The following is a 16,562-nucleotide window of genomic DNA, read 5'->3' on the forward strand; positions in this document are numbered from 1 at the left end:
CCTGTCATCCCAGTTCCAGAACACTCCTGCTGCACCCTGGGCATGTCATTCCACTCTTGGCCCTGTCATTCCAGTCCCAGAACACTCCTGCTGCACCCTGGGCATGTCATTCCACTCTTGGCCCTGTCATTCCAGTCCCAGAACACTCCTGCTGCACCCTGGGCATGTCATTCCACTCTTGGCCCTGTCATTCCAGTCCCAGAACACTCCTGCTGCACCCTGGGCATGTCATTCCACTCTTGGCCCTGTCATTCCAGTTCCAGAACACTCCTGCTGCACCCTGGGCATGTCATTCCACTCTTGGCCCTGTCATCCCAGTTCCAGAACACTCCTGGTACACCCTGGGCCTGTCATTCCACTCTTGGCCCTGTCATTCCAGTTCCAGAACACTCCTGCTGCACCCTGGAGCTGTCATTCCACTCCGTGGCCTGTCATCCCAGTTACATAACACTCCTGGTACAGTCCCTGATTATGTCAGGAAGGATCGTTAATAATTTCAATGCTTGATTGGGTTATCCCAGTAGCCTGAGGGGCAGAGCAGGAAAGACATGAGGTGACACAAAAGTGGGCTGGGTGTGGTATTGGAGAAGATGATTGAATATACTTTAACTTTACCTGGTAGAATTCCATTAGCATGATCTCTGCTGGGTGGAGGGGGGAGACTGGAAGCTTGCTGTCACCTGCAAATGGAGACCTCTTTTTCAGAGCTGTGGCTAGTTCTGTGTTTCAGAACCAGGAGTGCCTTCCTTGGCCTGAGTCCTGTGGCTCTCTGGGTCAGGTTATAAGTGGGGTGCCCTCGGTATTGGGGCTTCCCAAGAGTAAAAGGCAGCGCCTCTGGCAACAGAAGGTGGCTCTCTCTGGTTATTGGGGAAGTATCTCTCTTAGTAGAAAAAGACAGCAGCCCCAGAAAGCAGGCCTGGGGGGTTAATCTGGCCTGGGGGGTTATTCTAGCCTAGGCCAGAGTAACCCCGGGGTTTATCTGGCCCGGGGGGTGAATGGGGGGGTTATTCTAGGCTAGGCCAGAGTAACCCCGGGGTTACTCTGGCCAGGGGGTGAATCTGGCCTGTTACAGCTGGCCAGATTAACCCGGGGTTACTCTAGCCTAGGCCAGAATAACCCCTCTGGGGTTATTCTAGGCTAGGCCAGAGTAACCCCGGGGTTACTCTGGCCGGGGGGTTAATCCAGCCTGTTACACCGGGACAAATGAGAAGTTCACTGCAGTTTATCGATGATCTTACAAAGCACCATCATTTCACACAACTCAGACATGCATCACTCACAGTACAATCCTAAGCAAAGTCAAACCCTTCTGAGTTCATTAAAATCAATAGGCTTGCAAGGGTGCAACTCTGCTAAGGATGGCACTGCCAATAAGCCTGTTCGTCCCTGAAGCATACACAGCAGAGCAAAACAGAAAATGAGGAAATAATGAATTGACGATGAACTTCCATCCTTGCCCAGGACGGAACAGAAAGCTCTGCTACAAGATGCTGGATGGTGAATTTTAATCAAAGTCTGTCCTCATTTGAGGCCAGCTAACAGTGATCAAGCTCTGGTTGAGGTCCAATTTATACTCATTACATCAGTCCTGGCCCTTGTGATGCTACACACCGTGAAGCATATTTTATTTATTTAAATAATTTCTTAGCTACCATTCCACTTTACAGAATCTCAAGTCAGCTTACAATGTCACGAATAATAAAATACACAAAACCCACCACTACTTAGAATTAATAGTTTAAAACTGCTGGTAGGCTGAACAACTAATCAAATGGCATCATAATAAAACTGTCTTCGGCTGCTTTCTAAAGGGAGATGAGCAGCTTCTGACACCCAGGGAAATTCCCTGCAGAGCAACACTTGGGCTGCAGCTCCCAGTGGTTTCCCCACTTCACATCTCCCAACACTTTGGAGATCCCACTCTGCCACTCTCCCCTTTACTGTTCATGGCATTTACACTGCAAACAAGGGCAGGACGATGGAAAATGGACGTGCTGTTAACATTTGGAAAACACTAACTGCTTGTTAGATTCAGAATACCTGAATAGTTGAGCTTCCTTTCAAACTGGCACTTACTTTCAGCAATTGACCAAGTTAACTTTGACACTTCAGGTCTGCAGAGTAAGCAAGGGCTCAGAGGATTTGTGTCACCTTCGCCATAACAAAGTCCATCTATAGTGCATGTTTTCTCCTTAGTAGAAACAATAGCATTATTCATTAGGTCATTGGCAGGCTTTTCTGCATACACAAATATGTATTCATTTACATGGGATAAAATGTTAAAGAGTCCAGCTTCCCACTCTAGCTTTCCCCCCCCTGTCCAGAACATAATATGGTTCACACAAAATGTACAGTTTTAATTGGCAAAACACACAAACTTAAAAAAAACATCTTCTACACAATCTTTGTTAATATGAACAATAGCATGGAGTATGTTCCTGTGCAAATGCTATTCATCTCAGTGAGGAATGTGAGATCCTTGATGCACCATGCATGCTTTGAAATTTCTGTCTGTCTTTCCAGTTTTCACTCATGCAGAAAGACCCACTATGGTATGTTAAGCAACAGTGAGGACTTTATACTCCATCACTAAAATCAACGTGTTACACTTTCTGCTTCTAGTATAAATCTCAGATATCCAAGAAGTACTATGCTTCACGTAAAAAATCATCTTCATTTTTAAAAAGCGGATCTCAGTATGCCTCATACACCTCACTGATATTACCCGGCTTCACATTCAGTCTGAGGCTGCCCCATGTAATCTCTCCATCAGTCTAGGAGCAATAAGACTCACAAGTGGGAACGAGGGCTGCTTCTACCTGTCGCAACTGCAGAGCAACAGCCCTTTTGGCTGTGAAGTTGTGCACTTTCTCCTTATATATCTGTGATGAAAAGGACTAGAGACTTTTAAAAATGAAAGCTGGGAACTAGTACACTCTTGCAATAGACCATTATAACACTATAGCAATATAGTTATTACTGATTTTTAAAGAAGCCTGAACAAAGCCCTCCAGAAGTGGTGGTGGTAACACGGAACAGCCACCATACAAACTGAGATAAATACTGCCAGTATAGACGGGACCTGAAAAAATGTTCACTTTCCCATTCACACTGCACCCAAAGGTGGTTTAACTGTGATCTTTCCAAAAAGATCGTATCAAACCAGGTTTGGATAAGATTACAGTGAAGTGCATATGGGGGAACATTGGAAAACGATGAATTGAGGATTATGTCAAACTAGGAAAAAGGCCCATTGTGGAAATAAATGCAACGACCTCTAGAAAGAGTTTCTGGGCTGGTGCCCCGGCCTTGGACACTCAGTGTCAATTTACTGTGGCGACCTCAGCAGGGTATAATGACACTGAGTCCACCATTTTCTCCAGAGGAACTGATCTCTGCTACCTAAAGAACAGTTGTAATTTTGAGTGATCTCCAGCCCTCACCTGGAGATTGGCAATGATGGTTCCCCAGAAGGGAATAGTTGGTTTGGAGGGTAGAGTCTATGGCTTTGTACCTGTCCGAGGTCCCACGCCTCCTGAAACCTCACCCTCTCCAGGCTCCATCCCTCGCATCTCCAGGAATTTCCCACCTGGAGTTGGCAACCCTATCTCCTGCCCAGCCAATCATCAACCTACCTTTATTTCCCCCTCACTCTTCAGCTTTCCACCCCCCACACACCTGCAGCCTCTCCTGTGCTCTGAAGCCCTGACTGCTACGTCACATTGGCTGTCATACGGGGGCCACCTCAGCAGCATATAAGGATACAGAGCCCACCATTTTCTCCAGGGGAACTGATCTCTGCCATCTGGAAAGCAGTTGTAATTCTGAGTGATCTCCAGCCCTCACCTGGAGATTGGACACATTTTACCTCAGAACAGCAAAACTGTTTAGAATGTTAGAGGCAAAAGCCAATCAAGTCGCATATGCAAACGACCACTGTGTTCTGAGGCAGAGGCCAATGAGGCTGCATATGCAAATAACCTCTGTGTTCTGACTGGCTATGGGGGGGAGAGGATTAGCAAAATGTTTAGAATGTTGGAGGCTGGACTCAGGCAAAGCAGCCAGTGGATAGGGAGACCCTCTGAATGACAGATCAGAGAGTGAACTGATTTTGGAGCATGTGGAATGTTCTAGAGAAGTGCCACCACCATTCGGCTTTTATTTATAAGGGAGATGGATTCTCCTGAAAACAGCACTGCAGTAAAGAAACCAAGGTGGAGCAAAATATTCTTGAAGAAACAGTCAAGGAAGCACCATTGATTCCATGTCTAAGGGTACAATAAACAAGAACAAAAAGGGTTCATGACATCTTAGAGAAGAAGGGGACACTGAAGGCTTTTTCTTCCTGGAGGCAACCATTGTACCAGGAGCTGTTCCGCAAAGAGCCAACAGTACAATCCTAAGCAAAGTTACACCCTTTCTAAGCCATTTGACTTCAACTGGCTTAGAGAGGTGTCACTCTGTGTAGGACGGCACTTTAAACTGATTTTTCCATAGGAGACTGAGAACCAGAAAAGAAAAAAATAAATTGTTACAGAAAACAAGTATTTTGACAGCTTCTTGCTCACTAGTTGTTCCAGATTTATATAGCTGAAGGAACAATGGAGTGCCTGAGGTAAGACCTGGTGAATATGCTACTTGTCCCTTTTCCCCACCCAAATTTCTATTTTGATAAATTAGGAAGAACAATTACATTTCTGCACCATGGCTTCCCAGTACTTTACTTGGTTTATATTTATGGTTTGCTGTTTTATCAGTATCATTTCAGACTACTCTATTTGATTTATGTGTTTTTGTTGGCATGCTTTTATTTGACTTGTTTTTATTTATCTTATTAAATTTATGTATTTGTTTTCATTGGTATGATTTGTTTCTATGGTCTTGATTTGTTTTGTTTTGGTTGCAAGCTGCCTCAGGCAGCATACATATTTTCCTAATAAATAAATAGTTATAGCTTTATTTTAAGGCTGAAACATTTACAGCCCAATATTATGTATGATTTTATAAAAACCAAACCCCACTTATTTCAGTGGCGTGTACTCCAAAATAAGTGTGTTCCAGAGTGTAGTCTTTGTTGATTAATTGGCTTAATTTATTAATTATTTTGATCAAATAAAAGGTTCCCATTAATCAGGATTCATTAGGTAACTATGTAAAATACTACTTTTAATACAAATAAAAATACAGACGGCAGCCACTGTTTTAAAAGAAGCATCCTCCTTTATCTCACATGCAGGGAGAAATATCTCTTCTGAAATAATGCCCGCTGTGATACATACATGTATCACCTAAAAAACAAAACAAAGTTATGTTTTTATCTTCAAAGCTACATTTGATCCATACACAAACTTATGCAGATTTAATCAAATAATTAACTGATCCATCTATTTATGTTCTAGCACCAATCTCACTATAAAGACTCAAAAAGAAGAACAAGTAATAAATACTTGCCTTTAACATGCAGAGTCCATCCAACTGAGGACTGCATAGCTGACAAGCTCCATCAAATAAAGTCACGATTTTAGGGTTGCTATAAGTGATCCCATCATTGGAAACCTGTTTGGACATATATCAATAGTTCTGAGAGTAAGCGTGCAATATAGAAGCTTCACATAGTATTTTACAAATAAGAATGTAAAAATAGTAACTGGATTGGACCAGAGTTCAGCATATTGTGTCACAGTGATCAAACTAGTCGTTCTGGATGGCCAATAAACAGGGCACAGAGGCCAAAGTCTTCCCTTGACATTGCCTCCTAGCACTGGTATTATTTGAAGGTTTGCTGCCTCTGAATGTAGAAGTTGCCTTTAGACACATGGCTGGTAGCCATTCACAGAACTATCCTCCATAATGATGGCAAACTATTTCGTATAGTCTGGTCCCTCAGTATCTTAAAACACATACACTTGCCTTTATATTGTCAGAGCACTAGTCCAACACTTTGTACTCTTACTAGCACCTCTCCTGTGCCCAGTTGGACCTTTTACATGAGGCGTGTGTTCTATTGCTTCCCTCTTGGCTCTTCCCTTAGGAACCCCATATGAATCCACCCAATTACAGTCTGCAAATGAGGTCCTGAACCACGTACACTGCTCAGTAACACTGCACAGAGTAGAAAATTACAGTCTTCATTGTAGTGGCCCTTAGCCTATAGATTCTTTCTCAAAAGATACCCACTAAACCTCAACATTACAGGTTTTTAGAAGGGAATACAGAATATTTCAGTAAAGCTTCCAGTATCTATTATAAGCACGGCAATGTTGTTTTCATATTGTATATTTTTATACTTTAAAATTGTTTTGTAAGGTATTTATAAAAGTATAAAAATTTACAGTACCAAAAAGTCTGAATCATAAATAAAAAGAAATAAATACAGTTATGTTTATAATATTGTTCAATTACATTGTGAGTTGGTTGAGTTTTTGGAAAAGTAAGATAGCCTCTTTAAAAATTATCTTTTCATCACTTTTCATAAGCCCTAGGGTTTACCTTAATTTGCCACCTTGCAATTGGTTTGTCATCTACCAGATCCATAGTATCAGAATGTTGTCCTTCAGCTGATAGATGGCAATCAACTGTCCTGGTATTATGAAAGACACCACTGATAAATTCAGATTCCCCAAGGACCCATTTGTTATCACTGTACTGAATTTAAGAACAGAAAGCTTAATGTAATCAAATTACAAACAATATAAGTACGCAGCACAATATTCAAATACATCTTTCACCCCGGTTTAGGTGCTTTGGTGCTTTGGTGCACAAAACAGGGACGTATTTTTGAATATCTAAGAGAATGGTCTTACATTTTTTAACTTCCATACAGGACTGAGGAGTTCCAGTAGTTGCAATGGTCCAAAAAAAACCCCCCCCAAACTAGGGCTGCCAACCTCCAGGTGGTGACTGGAGATCTGGAATTACGACTGATCTCCAGCAACAAAGATCAGTTCAGCTGCAGAAAATGGCCACTTTGGCAGGTGGACTCTATGGCATGATACCCCATTGAAGTTTTTCCCCTCCCCATCCTCAAAATTTCCAGGTATTTCCCACCCTAGAGCTGGCAGCTCTACCCCCATCAGACAAATACATGTAATACGGTTTACAAACAAGAAAACTGACAAAAATCTGTGCACAAATTCTGTATTCTCTTCCTCACATTGGATATTAAAGGAAAAGGAAAGGACAAAACACATTTGAGGCTTCTCTTGAGTCCCTTTTGTCTGCTCTTTAGTTTTTGATTTCCTGAAATATTTTTTTGTTTGTCATGCCTGAGGGGCAGCTTTCACCTAAAGCCTCTGAGTGGATAGTTATGTACCCTCTTAACTGCGCCAACCTTGTTAGATAAGCTTCTTATCAATACAAAAGTTGACAGAATGTTTGTGGGATATTTCAAGTAAAACAACTTGTCATGGATATAGCCAAAAATATTGGGGAGCAGTTGCTGGTTATTAAGGGAGCATGGAGGATGCATCTCAGCTAAACATGACAAATAGGAGTCCAGGGACCCAGAACAGAACAGTCTTGGAGAGGGATAGGAATAAAGGAGTAACAGAGTAATATGGCTTCTAGTAGAGCAGAAATAGTATAATTAATTTCAATAGATATGTGTTTGGGCCAAGATGCAAGAAGCATCTGATAATGGCAAGAAAGTCACCACTAAATACAGAACTGAAGATCAAATATGGTGTGTATTGGTTGGGGTCCAACAGAAATGTATGAGAAAATTGTAATCACTATTTTTGATATTTTTGGTTATGATACTTGATTCAGCTTGATTAGCTTGGGGTTTCCAATACTATTGCATTAATCAAGTGTCTTGGATAAATCTCAGCCACTCTGCTTGGACCCAGGCCGTAGCAGTAATGACAACAGGTGTCCCACGGGGGCCTCTTGGGTCAGCTGTCTCCTGGGCTGTTTTAATGTCCCAATCCACCCCTGTACAAAAAAACAAGCAGCAGTGGCGCCTGTTTTCTTGCTGATCATCAGCTAGGGGCCAAGTACTCAACAAAAAGGTGGTTTAAGACCACCGTAACCTCTTCTCCCTCTCCTTTTAAGAAGCTTGGGACCAAGAGTACTGCTGAGTGTTATAACAAAGGAAAACAAAAACCCCTTGCAATGAGTGAAGAGCAAGACATTTCAAACTGTGATAAGTGAATTCCCAATAATTGTCTCACTAGGAGTTTGATGGGAGGGCTTTTAACTTAATGGAGTGTGAATGTGCTGTTGACTTTCTCATTTCACACTGACTTGCAGATGAGAGGATCCATGTTGTGCTCCCAGAAAATCCATAGCCTGTAATGTAATCCACCAAAATAACCTTAGCATGTGCTCGAACTAGCCAAGTAAAAACATTCACTATAAACATTTTCTAGTGAATCCGTGCAAATGGAATTTCTTTTACATAAGTGGTAAACATGTCACATTACATCTCTTGTTCAAAGTCAGAGGCCAGCTTGATTAGCTCAGGACTTCCGATACTCCTGAATTAATCAAGTGTCTTGGATAAATTCCAGCTTGAGTAATTGCTTCCCCCCCACAAGAAGCCTCCTGTTAATATTACTAACACTCTTTATATCAAACTGGTAATGATTTATATATTATGAAGCATACATCCGCATAGGCACGAACGTGTGGGTTGGGTTAACAGCTGTTACATGGAAATGTTCAGCCTACCCATGCAGTCTGCACCATACTAAAGGACAAGTGAAATCAACCATGCAGCAACTCACAACTGGGCTCCACTATTTACAGCCCTGAAATTACAGTTAATGGCCTGAAGAAACATAATACCACTTACAGTCAGTTCACATGTAATGGTGCTGAACTATGATTTGGTCCTTCATGAATGAGCCTCATGCTTATGCATCCCCCCCATCCCTTCCCTCCAACCCAGCATGCTCTAATTCGATTTGTTACTTATTACTTAGCACAAACTGCCATTTGCTTTTACTCTGAACCAGCAAAATATAGCTTATACTTACCCTCCTGTTGCAGATTTTAACTTTAAATCACTATGCAGAATCATAGAATCACAGAGTTGGAAGGGGGCATACAGGCCATCTAGTCCAACCCCCTGCTCAATGCAGGATCAGCCTAGATAATCTTTAGATACAGTAGTCCTGGTATAAATCTGCAAACATGCATTTTTTTTCACTGCTGTAGCTATCTCATAGTTTTCAGCCCTGGAGGATCACTGGCTTCATGCCCAGAATAAATCCAAGAACAAATGGAACAGTGTTTGCAACAATTATTCCTTGGGATGCTTACAGGACAGGTGTCTTAAATCATGTCTTTAGAGAGCATAAACCAGAAGGTTTAGTAAAGTCATGTGTTGGCCAAGATTATAGCTTCTATATAAGGTGTGGCTACATTCTGTAACCTCTGAATTTCTTAAACCTGGGTTGCGGTAAGACTATCTTCTCCTTTCTGAAAAGGTAAAAAATTGCATTTTATGTTTGAAAGCAACTAGGCAGAAAGGGCAACATGTATACTTTTTAATTATAATCTAATTTACATATTTTAGTGTTTCTGTATAATTATGATTCTTATCTATCTAATCTGTTCAAAGATTTTAAGTAAAGTTTTTAAGAGACAACACTGAGCAATCATTGGCTGGGATATAAGGTTTTCACCAACACCTGGAGTAAATAAACTTCTGATCTCTTCAGTCAGAAGACCGGTACCCATACAGAATGATTGTTGAAGAGACTGATAATTCTGCATACAGCCTTGTGATTTAGCGGTTATTACATTTCTTTAAAACAAAGAGAATTTTGGTAACTCTGTAACACTCCAATCCAGAATTGCAAACTATGGTTTGAAGTATGGAGTGCATAAGGGAGGTAGGGGATGTGGGAATATGTGAAGAGAAGGCTCATTCCAAAAGCTTCAGACCATGGTTTAGAATTACATGTGAAGTGACCCCAAAGGTCCTAGAATGGGGCCATGCCATACGCATTTTAGAGGCACAAGAGACATTGCCCTGTCTTCTCACACTGGATTCCGTGTTGCCTTTATTACAGTAACCCACCTGCAATTTGTTAATTTCACATCTCGAGCCAGGAGACTCTTGAAATCCATGGCCAAAAGCTCTTACAGTTGTGCAGTCATATTGCCGAATATCACACAATCCTCCATTGTCTAGCTCTATAATTTCTGGAACCTGATCTTTGAAGTTAAAATCATAAAGTCAAACATATGGAGTCAATCAACAGACCACTCATGCAAGAGAATAAAAAGACACTGTAGACGGTAACAAGATCAGACAAAATAAATAGATTATAAAAATCATAAACGCTAAACTAACACGTCAGGGAGAGGGCTAGGCTGTCTTCTTGATGTCCAGCTTTCTATGTGCAAGAAACTTTTTGGGGGCTGCCACCTAAATATCAAAAGCTGAGGTCTGGTACATGCTGGAGAATGAGGTATGGATGAGGTGGTGGAATGCTGAACTAGTAGAATGTGCTGCACTGTTTAGAGCTGCAGGTGATATTGTTCTGTTTTGATTATTCCTCTAGATAAGAAAACTTCCTACAAAGTATAAAAATTACACTATGAGGAACAAGTCTTACTGTAGCTCTTTGCCTATTACTCTGGCTTTCTATTTACAAGGCTTTTCTAAAAGTAGAATTTTTAAAAATCTGTTGCCCAATAAATTGGGGAGGGGTAATGTTTTATCCAATGAAAAGATTTTTAATTGATGAATCAATCAATTAAATACTACAACCTTTTTATATGGAGAAACATTATAGTCCAGACACAGGTTTATTTCCTCTTCTGTTTGTGATGTCACTTGTATAATTCTTATGTAAGCTGAGAGCTTTTACACCCCCTAATGCAGAGATGTCAAACTCACTTGTTACAAGGGCCAGATCTGACATAAATGTCACTTTGTTGGGCTGGGCCATGTGTGCCATAAAATGTAACATGAGGTACTGGAGATATAAAATTTAGAAAGATGATTTCAGATGCTGAATGGCAATAGCAGGCTTGCTTGGATTAGGTGTGATATGCAGAGGGGCAGTAGGCATGGAGATATCAGCATTGGTAATGAGACAGGAAACCTAGGTCTCAATTTGGTCTAGGTGGATTCAGTACAGGAGGATGCAAAGAATAAATGGAAATAACTCTGAAGAAGTGAGCAGTGACTCACTGAAGCACATACTCTGCCACAAATTTTGTTAGTCTTTAAGGTGCTACTGGACTCTTATTCTTTCTACTGCTATTAGAAACTATGACATTCAAAAACCAGTGGGAAAACATTTTAACCTTCCAGGACATTCAGTTGCTGACCTAAGAGTAGAAGTTCTTTTACAAAGGAATTTCAAAGGACGATTAGAAAGAGAGACTGCTGAATTGCAAGTGATAATGAAACTCAAAACAACACATCCTCCTGGACTAAATTGAGACTTAGTTTCTTCTCTCATTACCACTGCCTGCTATTGCCATTTGGCATCTGAAATCACTTCACTCTCCAAGATATAAGGACAAATGGACTCACATTCTAGCTGTATCTGAAGAAGTGAGAAGTGACTCATGAAAGCTCATGCCCTGCCACAAATTGTTAGCCGTTAAGGTGCTACTGGACTCTTGCTTCCTTCCACTAATAAAGAATGCAAGCTGTGCTGTTAGGTTTCTTCCCCCCCATCTGTTAGAACTGGAAACTGGGATCTCTCCAAGTGCCATGAGACTCCATATCTCTTTCTCTGGTGTCCTCTCTCTGGCTCTTTTCCTACCCCCGGTCTCTGAAGAAGTATGCATGCACACAAAAGCTTATACCTAGAATAAAACATTGTTAGTCTTCTTAAAGATGCCACAGGATTCTCTCTCTCACACCCAAAGGAGGAGGAGGGGGAACCATCAGCCAATTCAGGGAAAGGCGGCTTGGCTTTCTTTCTCTCCCCTGGAAGCAGGAAGCTGGAGAGGAGAGAGCTGGGAAAAAGCAACCTGTGATGCAGGAAGCAGGAACGGAAGCAGGAGGGAGCCAGTTGCTCACAGGCTGGATAGGAGCCCTACAGGGGCTGCATCTGGCCCATTTGACACTCCTGCCCTAATACTTCTGATGAAGTGAGCTCTGACTCATGAAAGTTTATGCTGGAATAAATTTTGTTAGCATGTAAGGGGCCACTGGACTCCTCCCCAACCATTACCTAGTGGTTCATACTCCAAGGGTGAATTCAAATGACTGGGTTACTGTCTCACAAAATAGCCTAGTTGTCTGAAGTTTTTAATCATATGATGTTTCATTTCATCCAGATATGGTAAATTCAGTATAAAACGATTCTACCAAGTCATCTGGCATAATGAATGTGGAGCTTCCACCACATGCTGAGAGGTGAGTTTGTCTAATCTGTCCTGTCATGTCAAATACCAGCTGCTGCCACATTCAAACAGTTATTTTTCCTCAAAAGTGATTTGTCAATATACTAAAACCTCTGCTACCAGTGCAATCAAAGTGAAATATTCAAGCTAAATCATTAATGTTTGCATAACTTTAATAACTAATTCCTAGTTAAGTTTTGGAAGCAAACAGACTCAGCCCCCCACCCCTCAAGATATTTTACAGTTTGACACTGAGATAGTTACTACACTAGGAGGCTTATACTTGCTTTAGCAGAACAGAAAATCTTAGGATACAGTGAACCAAACACATACACAATCACAAAACATAGTAGTATATTGTCACAGTCATGATTAGAATCAGTGGAAATGTTAGTTTAAAACAGAAGAGGAGCAACAGAAGAAAAACTGTTGTATCTTTAGATGCCCAGGTTTTCGAAGGGATTCAGTAATGTGGAATAGATGCATCTTGCCGCATTCCATGAAGGACACCAGCATACAAAATTGTGCTATTCTCATGGGTTACTATTTGAGATCCTGTGAGCAGTGTTTAAATCTGGCACGTCAGGAACTGAATACCAACAGGATTGGAGGCAGAGGAGATAGGAAAATGAGCTGTTTTAAATGATAAAGGATATACTGGATAATGAGCAGAGAGAATGTGAATAACTGCAGCAGCTCAACTCACCAGACAACATACTGCAGTCGTAAGAGGTGAAGCCTTCAAAGCATGCACAGCCCCACTCGACACACTGGCCTTTCTTGCTGCAGAGGTTGGGACATTTCAGTGCCAAGAGCAAGTCTTCAATGAACCCTTCATTTTCTTTCGGGCTGTAATTAATTTCTTCCCAAACCCTTTTTTCACATTCATTTTCCAAGAGGGCCAAAGATGCTTTTGCCCAGTTGAGATCATCCTTCAGTTGCAAATCCTTGACACACATCTGTACTGCATTCTCTACCTGAAGGCCAAGGAGAGCATGGCAGGCTCTGCCTAGGCTAGAATTAGCTACCATCTCCTGGCACAGACCCACTGCATCAGATTCGGTGAAGCCAGAAGGCGTGGGCCATGAGGACAAGGGCTCTTGGTATGTGTCAGCTGTGTGATCTTCTGGGAAGAAATAACTAAATCCATCCAGATCTGCTTGGCTCAGACTCTGGGATGGAAATGCAGGATGGTACTCATAATAATGCTGCCGTTTTGGGCGGCTTCTGACAGATGGTCTTCTGTGCTGCTGCTGATACATGTCAGTGTTGTTGTAGGCTATGGAGCGCAGAACATCTTGTTTATTTGTCCTAGTGCTGCTCTTTGAGTTTGGAAGGATGGTTAGGTGCTTCTGGGATGCTATCTGAAGAGCCGTTTGATTAAGCAAGTGTACTTCTCTTGAGAGAAGAACAGAGGAATCCTCTTCAAGCACAGAGGCACGCTTACTTAAGCCCCTGACATGATCAACCGAGCTAATATACTCAGCTGTAACATCCAGCCCTGGGATCAAAGAAGGAAGCCTAGCATGTTGCTCAGTTCTTTTACAAGACAAAGCAAATCCTGCTTCTGAAAAGGACTTTAGTTTGTTCACTGGCTCATCTGCTCCCATGCCACCCGCACTGCAACTGCAGAAAAGTATTTTCTTGGCTGAAGTTAAAGGAGATGGTATTTTGTCAAAGAGGCTCTCTCCTGGTGCAATTCTGTGAAAACAACAGAGAAACTCAGTTGGCTACTATCCAAAGACGCAATACGCACACACAGGAGGAAAGGAGAGAACTTTTCACACAATTGGAGTTTTGTAACATTTTCCTACTTTCACAAAGCTTTTTAAATTGAATGCCCTTCTAGAAACAAGAATTGCTGAGGTAAAAACAAAACAAAGTCGACTCTGGCGGTTGTGTAGACTTTTATGTTTCCTTCAATGAGCTTAGAGTGGCATGGACATTTTGCTCATTTTAGAAGCTTGTCTATCCATCGATCTAATATATTTGTACCTCATCCTTCCTCCAAGGAGCTTAAGGCAGTATATCAGGTTCTCCTCGATTTTGCCCTCATAACAGCCCTGTGAGGAAGGTTAGATAGAGTATGTGACTGGCCCAAGGTCACCCACAGAACTTCATGTCAATGTCGATTTCAACCCAGCTTCCCAGGTGCTAGTCTGATGCGCTAATCTTTCTGCTGCATTGGGTCCTGTGAGGCAAATAAGTGAGAGGGAGCCTGACTCAAAGTCACCCCAGGGGACATCTGAACTCAGGACTCTCCCCAAGGCCAAGTCCAGCTCTTCAGCCCCATGGGCTTTCCCTCATGTACATGTACATGTTTTTCTGTTAAGATTATAAATGTGTGCTTTCATGCATGAAATATACAAATCTGCACTGAAATGTAAAAAATAAATTACAATCTTATTTCTGAGGTAAAATAAAAAGATTGGGGACTCCTGTTTCAACCATGGAAGAACATATTATGTATGCTTTGTGGTTTAAATAGGAGTCCATTGCATTAAACTGACTCTCTACAGTAGGATTTTAAAAGACGTTGATGGGATTGGTAACACTGCTACCTCCATTCGTTAATAAAAGTCAGATAAGCATCAGTTCCTCCTGAGATTTCCGTTCCGTCCACATCATGGTAATCATTCTCTGAATTGCCATCAAAAGTTCCACAAAGTCCCAAGGTGTGTTTATAATCTGAGCTGGGAGCTCTGAGTGTCAGACTCATTCCCCATTCACTCACATCAGCTCGAACAAAAGCTCCAGAAGAAAATGAAATCTAAAAACAAATTGCGTCACAAAGGAAACAAAATTACTTTTTGGAGGGAAACAGAGTCTTTGTTTCTGGACTGTTTTGCAGATGGGAAGAACTAGCATTGTGTCATCCTGTCCCCACCCCACCCCCCATCTCCTTTCTATTTGGGTCCCTGAAACATTCCGCTAGAGAGTGTGGGGGTGGGGTTTGCCTGGTGGGAGGGTAACTGGTCTTAAAATTATCTGTATGGTCTTTTACCCCACACATATGAGCTATTATATACAGACATACAAGATTATTGCTGGAATTGTGATTTATGTAGGGCTGATTTTTTAACATTTATTTTTCATCATGTCAATTGTTTTGGCAGTACATAAATGAAATGCTGAGCAACAATATACCTTCTGATCCAAAAGTTATTTATTTGGTGGTATGTACAAGAACAACTTTTTACAGTTGCTGTTGATAACTGCCACTGTGTTTGGAACACTGCATTATTAGCTAAATTCAGGGTTTTTTCCCTGGGGTAATGCGCTGGAACAGAGTTCCAGAACCTCTTCGACAAATGTCGAACTTTTAAAAATGTATAAAAGTTCATGAGTTTTCAGTATACAGATTGAAAACTTCATTTCCCTCTTGAGAGTTCCAGCACCTCTTTAAAAAAAAAAGCCCTGACTAAATTTACATATTATCAAAGGACACAAAGAAATATGGGGTCGCGAAGAGTCGGACTCGACTGTGCGACTGAACAACAACAAAGGCAATGCTTATAATGTTTTGTAATGATAAAGCAACAGAGAAAGCTTTTGCACATGCATTTTATAGTAAGTACTAGAAATAAGGCCCGTTGTGCAAATAAATACAACAGGATCTAGAAAGAGGCTCTGAGAGAGTGCTCTGGCTTTGGGCAAACAATGTCAATTTGCTGTGGCGACTTCAGCAGGGTATAATGACAGAGTCCACTGTTTTCTCCAGAGGAACTGATCTCTGCTACCTGAAGAGCAGTTGTAATTTTGAGTGATCTCTAGCCCTCACATGGAGATTGGCAACAATTGTTACCCAGGATGAAATGGCTGGTTTGGAGGGTGGAGCCTATGGCATTCTACCTGTCTGAGGTCCCACCCCTCCGCAAACCCCACCCTCTCCAGGCTCCACCCCTCAAATCCCCAGGAATTTGCCAGCCTGGAGTTGGCAACCCCATCTCCTTCCTAGCTAACCATCAACCTACCATTATCTGCCCCTTTGACTTCAGCTGACTTCTACCCTCCCTTCTGCAGAGCAGTTGTAATTCCGAGTGGTGCAACAATGGTTCCCCATGAGGGACTGACTGGTTTGGAGGGTGGAGTCTATGGCATTGTACCTGTCTGAGGTCCCACCCCTCCTCAAACCTCACCCTCTTCAGGCTCCATCCCTCAAATCTCCAGGAATTTCCCATCTGGAGTTGGCAACCCTATCAGGACTGGCCCCAATGTGTTTTCTCCCAAAGGCCAAAATAGGT

General features: G+C 41.8%; 1 protein-coding gene across 1 annotated transcript in view; it reads right to left on the reverse strand.

Moving 5' to 3' along the window:
* VWDE (von Willebrand factor D and EGF domains) overlaps positions 1 to 16,562 on the reverse strand; it is a 70,611-nt gene that overhangs the window by 24,833 nt on the left and 29,216 nt on the right. Inside the window, exons 11-16 of the mRNA XM_015418181.1 lie at positions 14,880 to 15,088; positions 13,025 to 14,019; positions 10,028 to 10,164; positions 6,490 to 6,645; positions 5,452 to 5,556; positions 2,077 to 2,191 (exon numbers count right to left, since the gene is read on the reverse strand). Coding sequence (XP_015273667.1) covers positions 2,077 to 2,191; positions 5,452 to 5,556; positions 6,490 to 6,645; positions 10,028 to 10,164; positions 13,025 to 14,019; positions 14,880 to 15,088 — 1,717 coding nt within the window. The remainder of the gene's footprint in view (positions 1 to 2,076; positions 2,192 to 5,451; positions 5,557 to 6,489; positions 6,646 to 10,027; positions 10,165 to 13,024; positions 14,020 to 14,879; positions 15,089 to 16,562) is intronic.

The sequence above is a fragment of the Gekko japonicus genome, unplaced genomic scaffold (assembly GCF_001447785.1).
Source record: "Gekko japonicus isolate JY-2015 unplaced genomic scaffold, Gekko_japonicus_V1.1 scaffold2307, whole genome shotgun sequence".
Taxonomy (NCBI): domain Eukaryota; kingdom Metazoa; phylum Chordata; class Lepidosauria; order Squamata; family Gekkonidae; genus Gekko; species Gekko japonicus.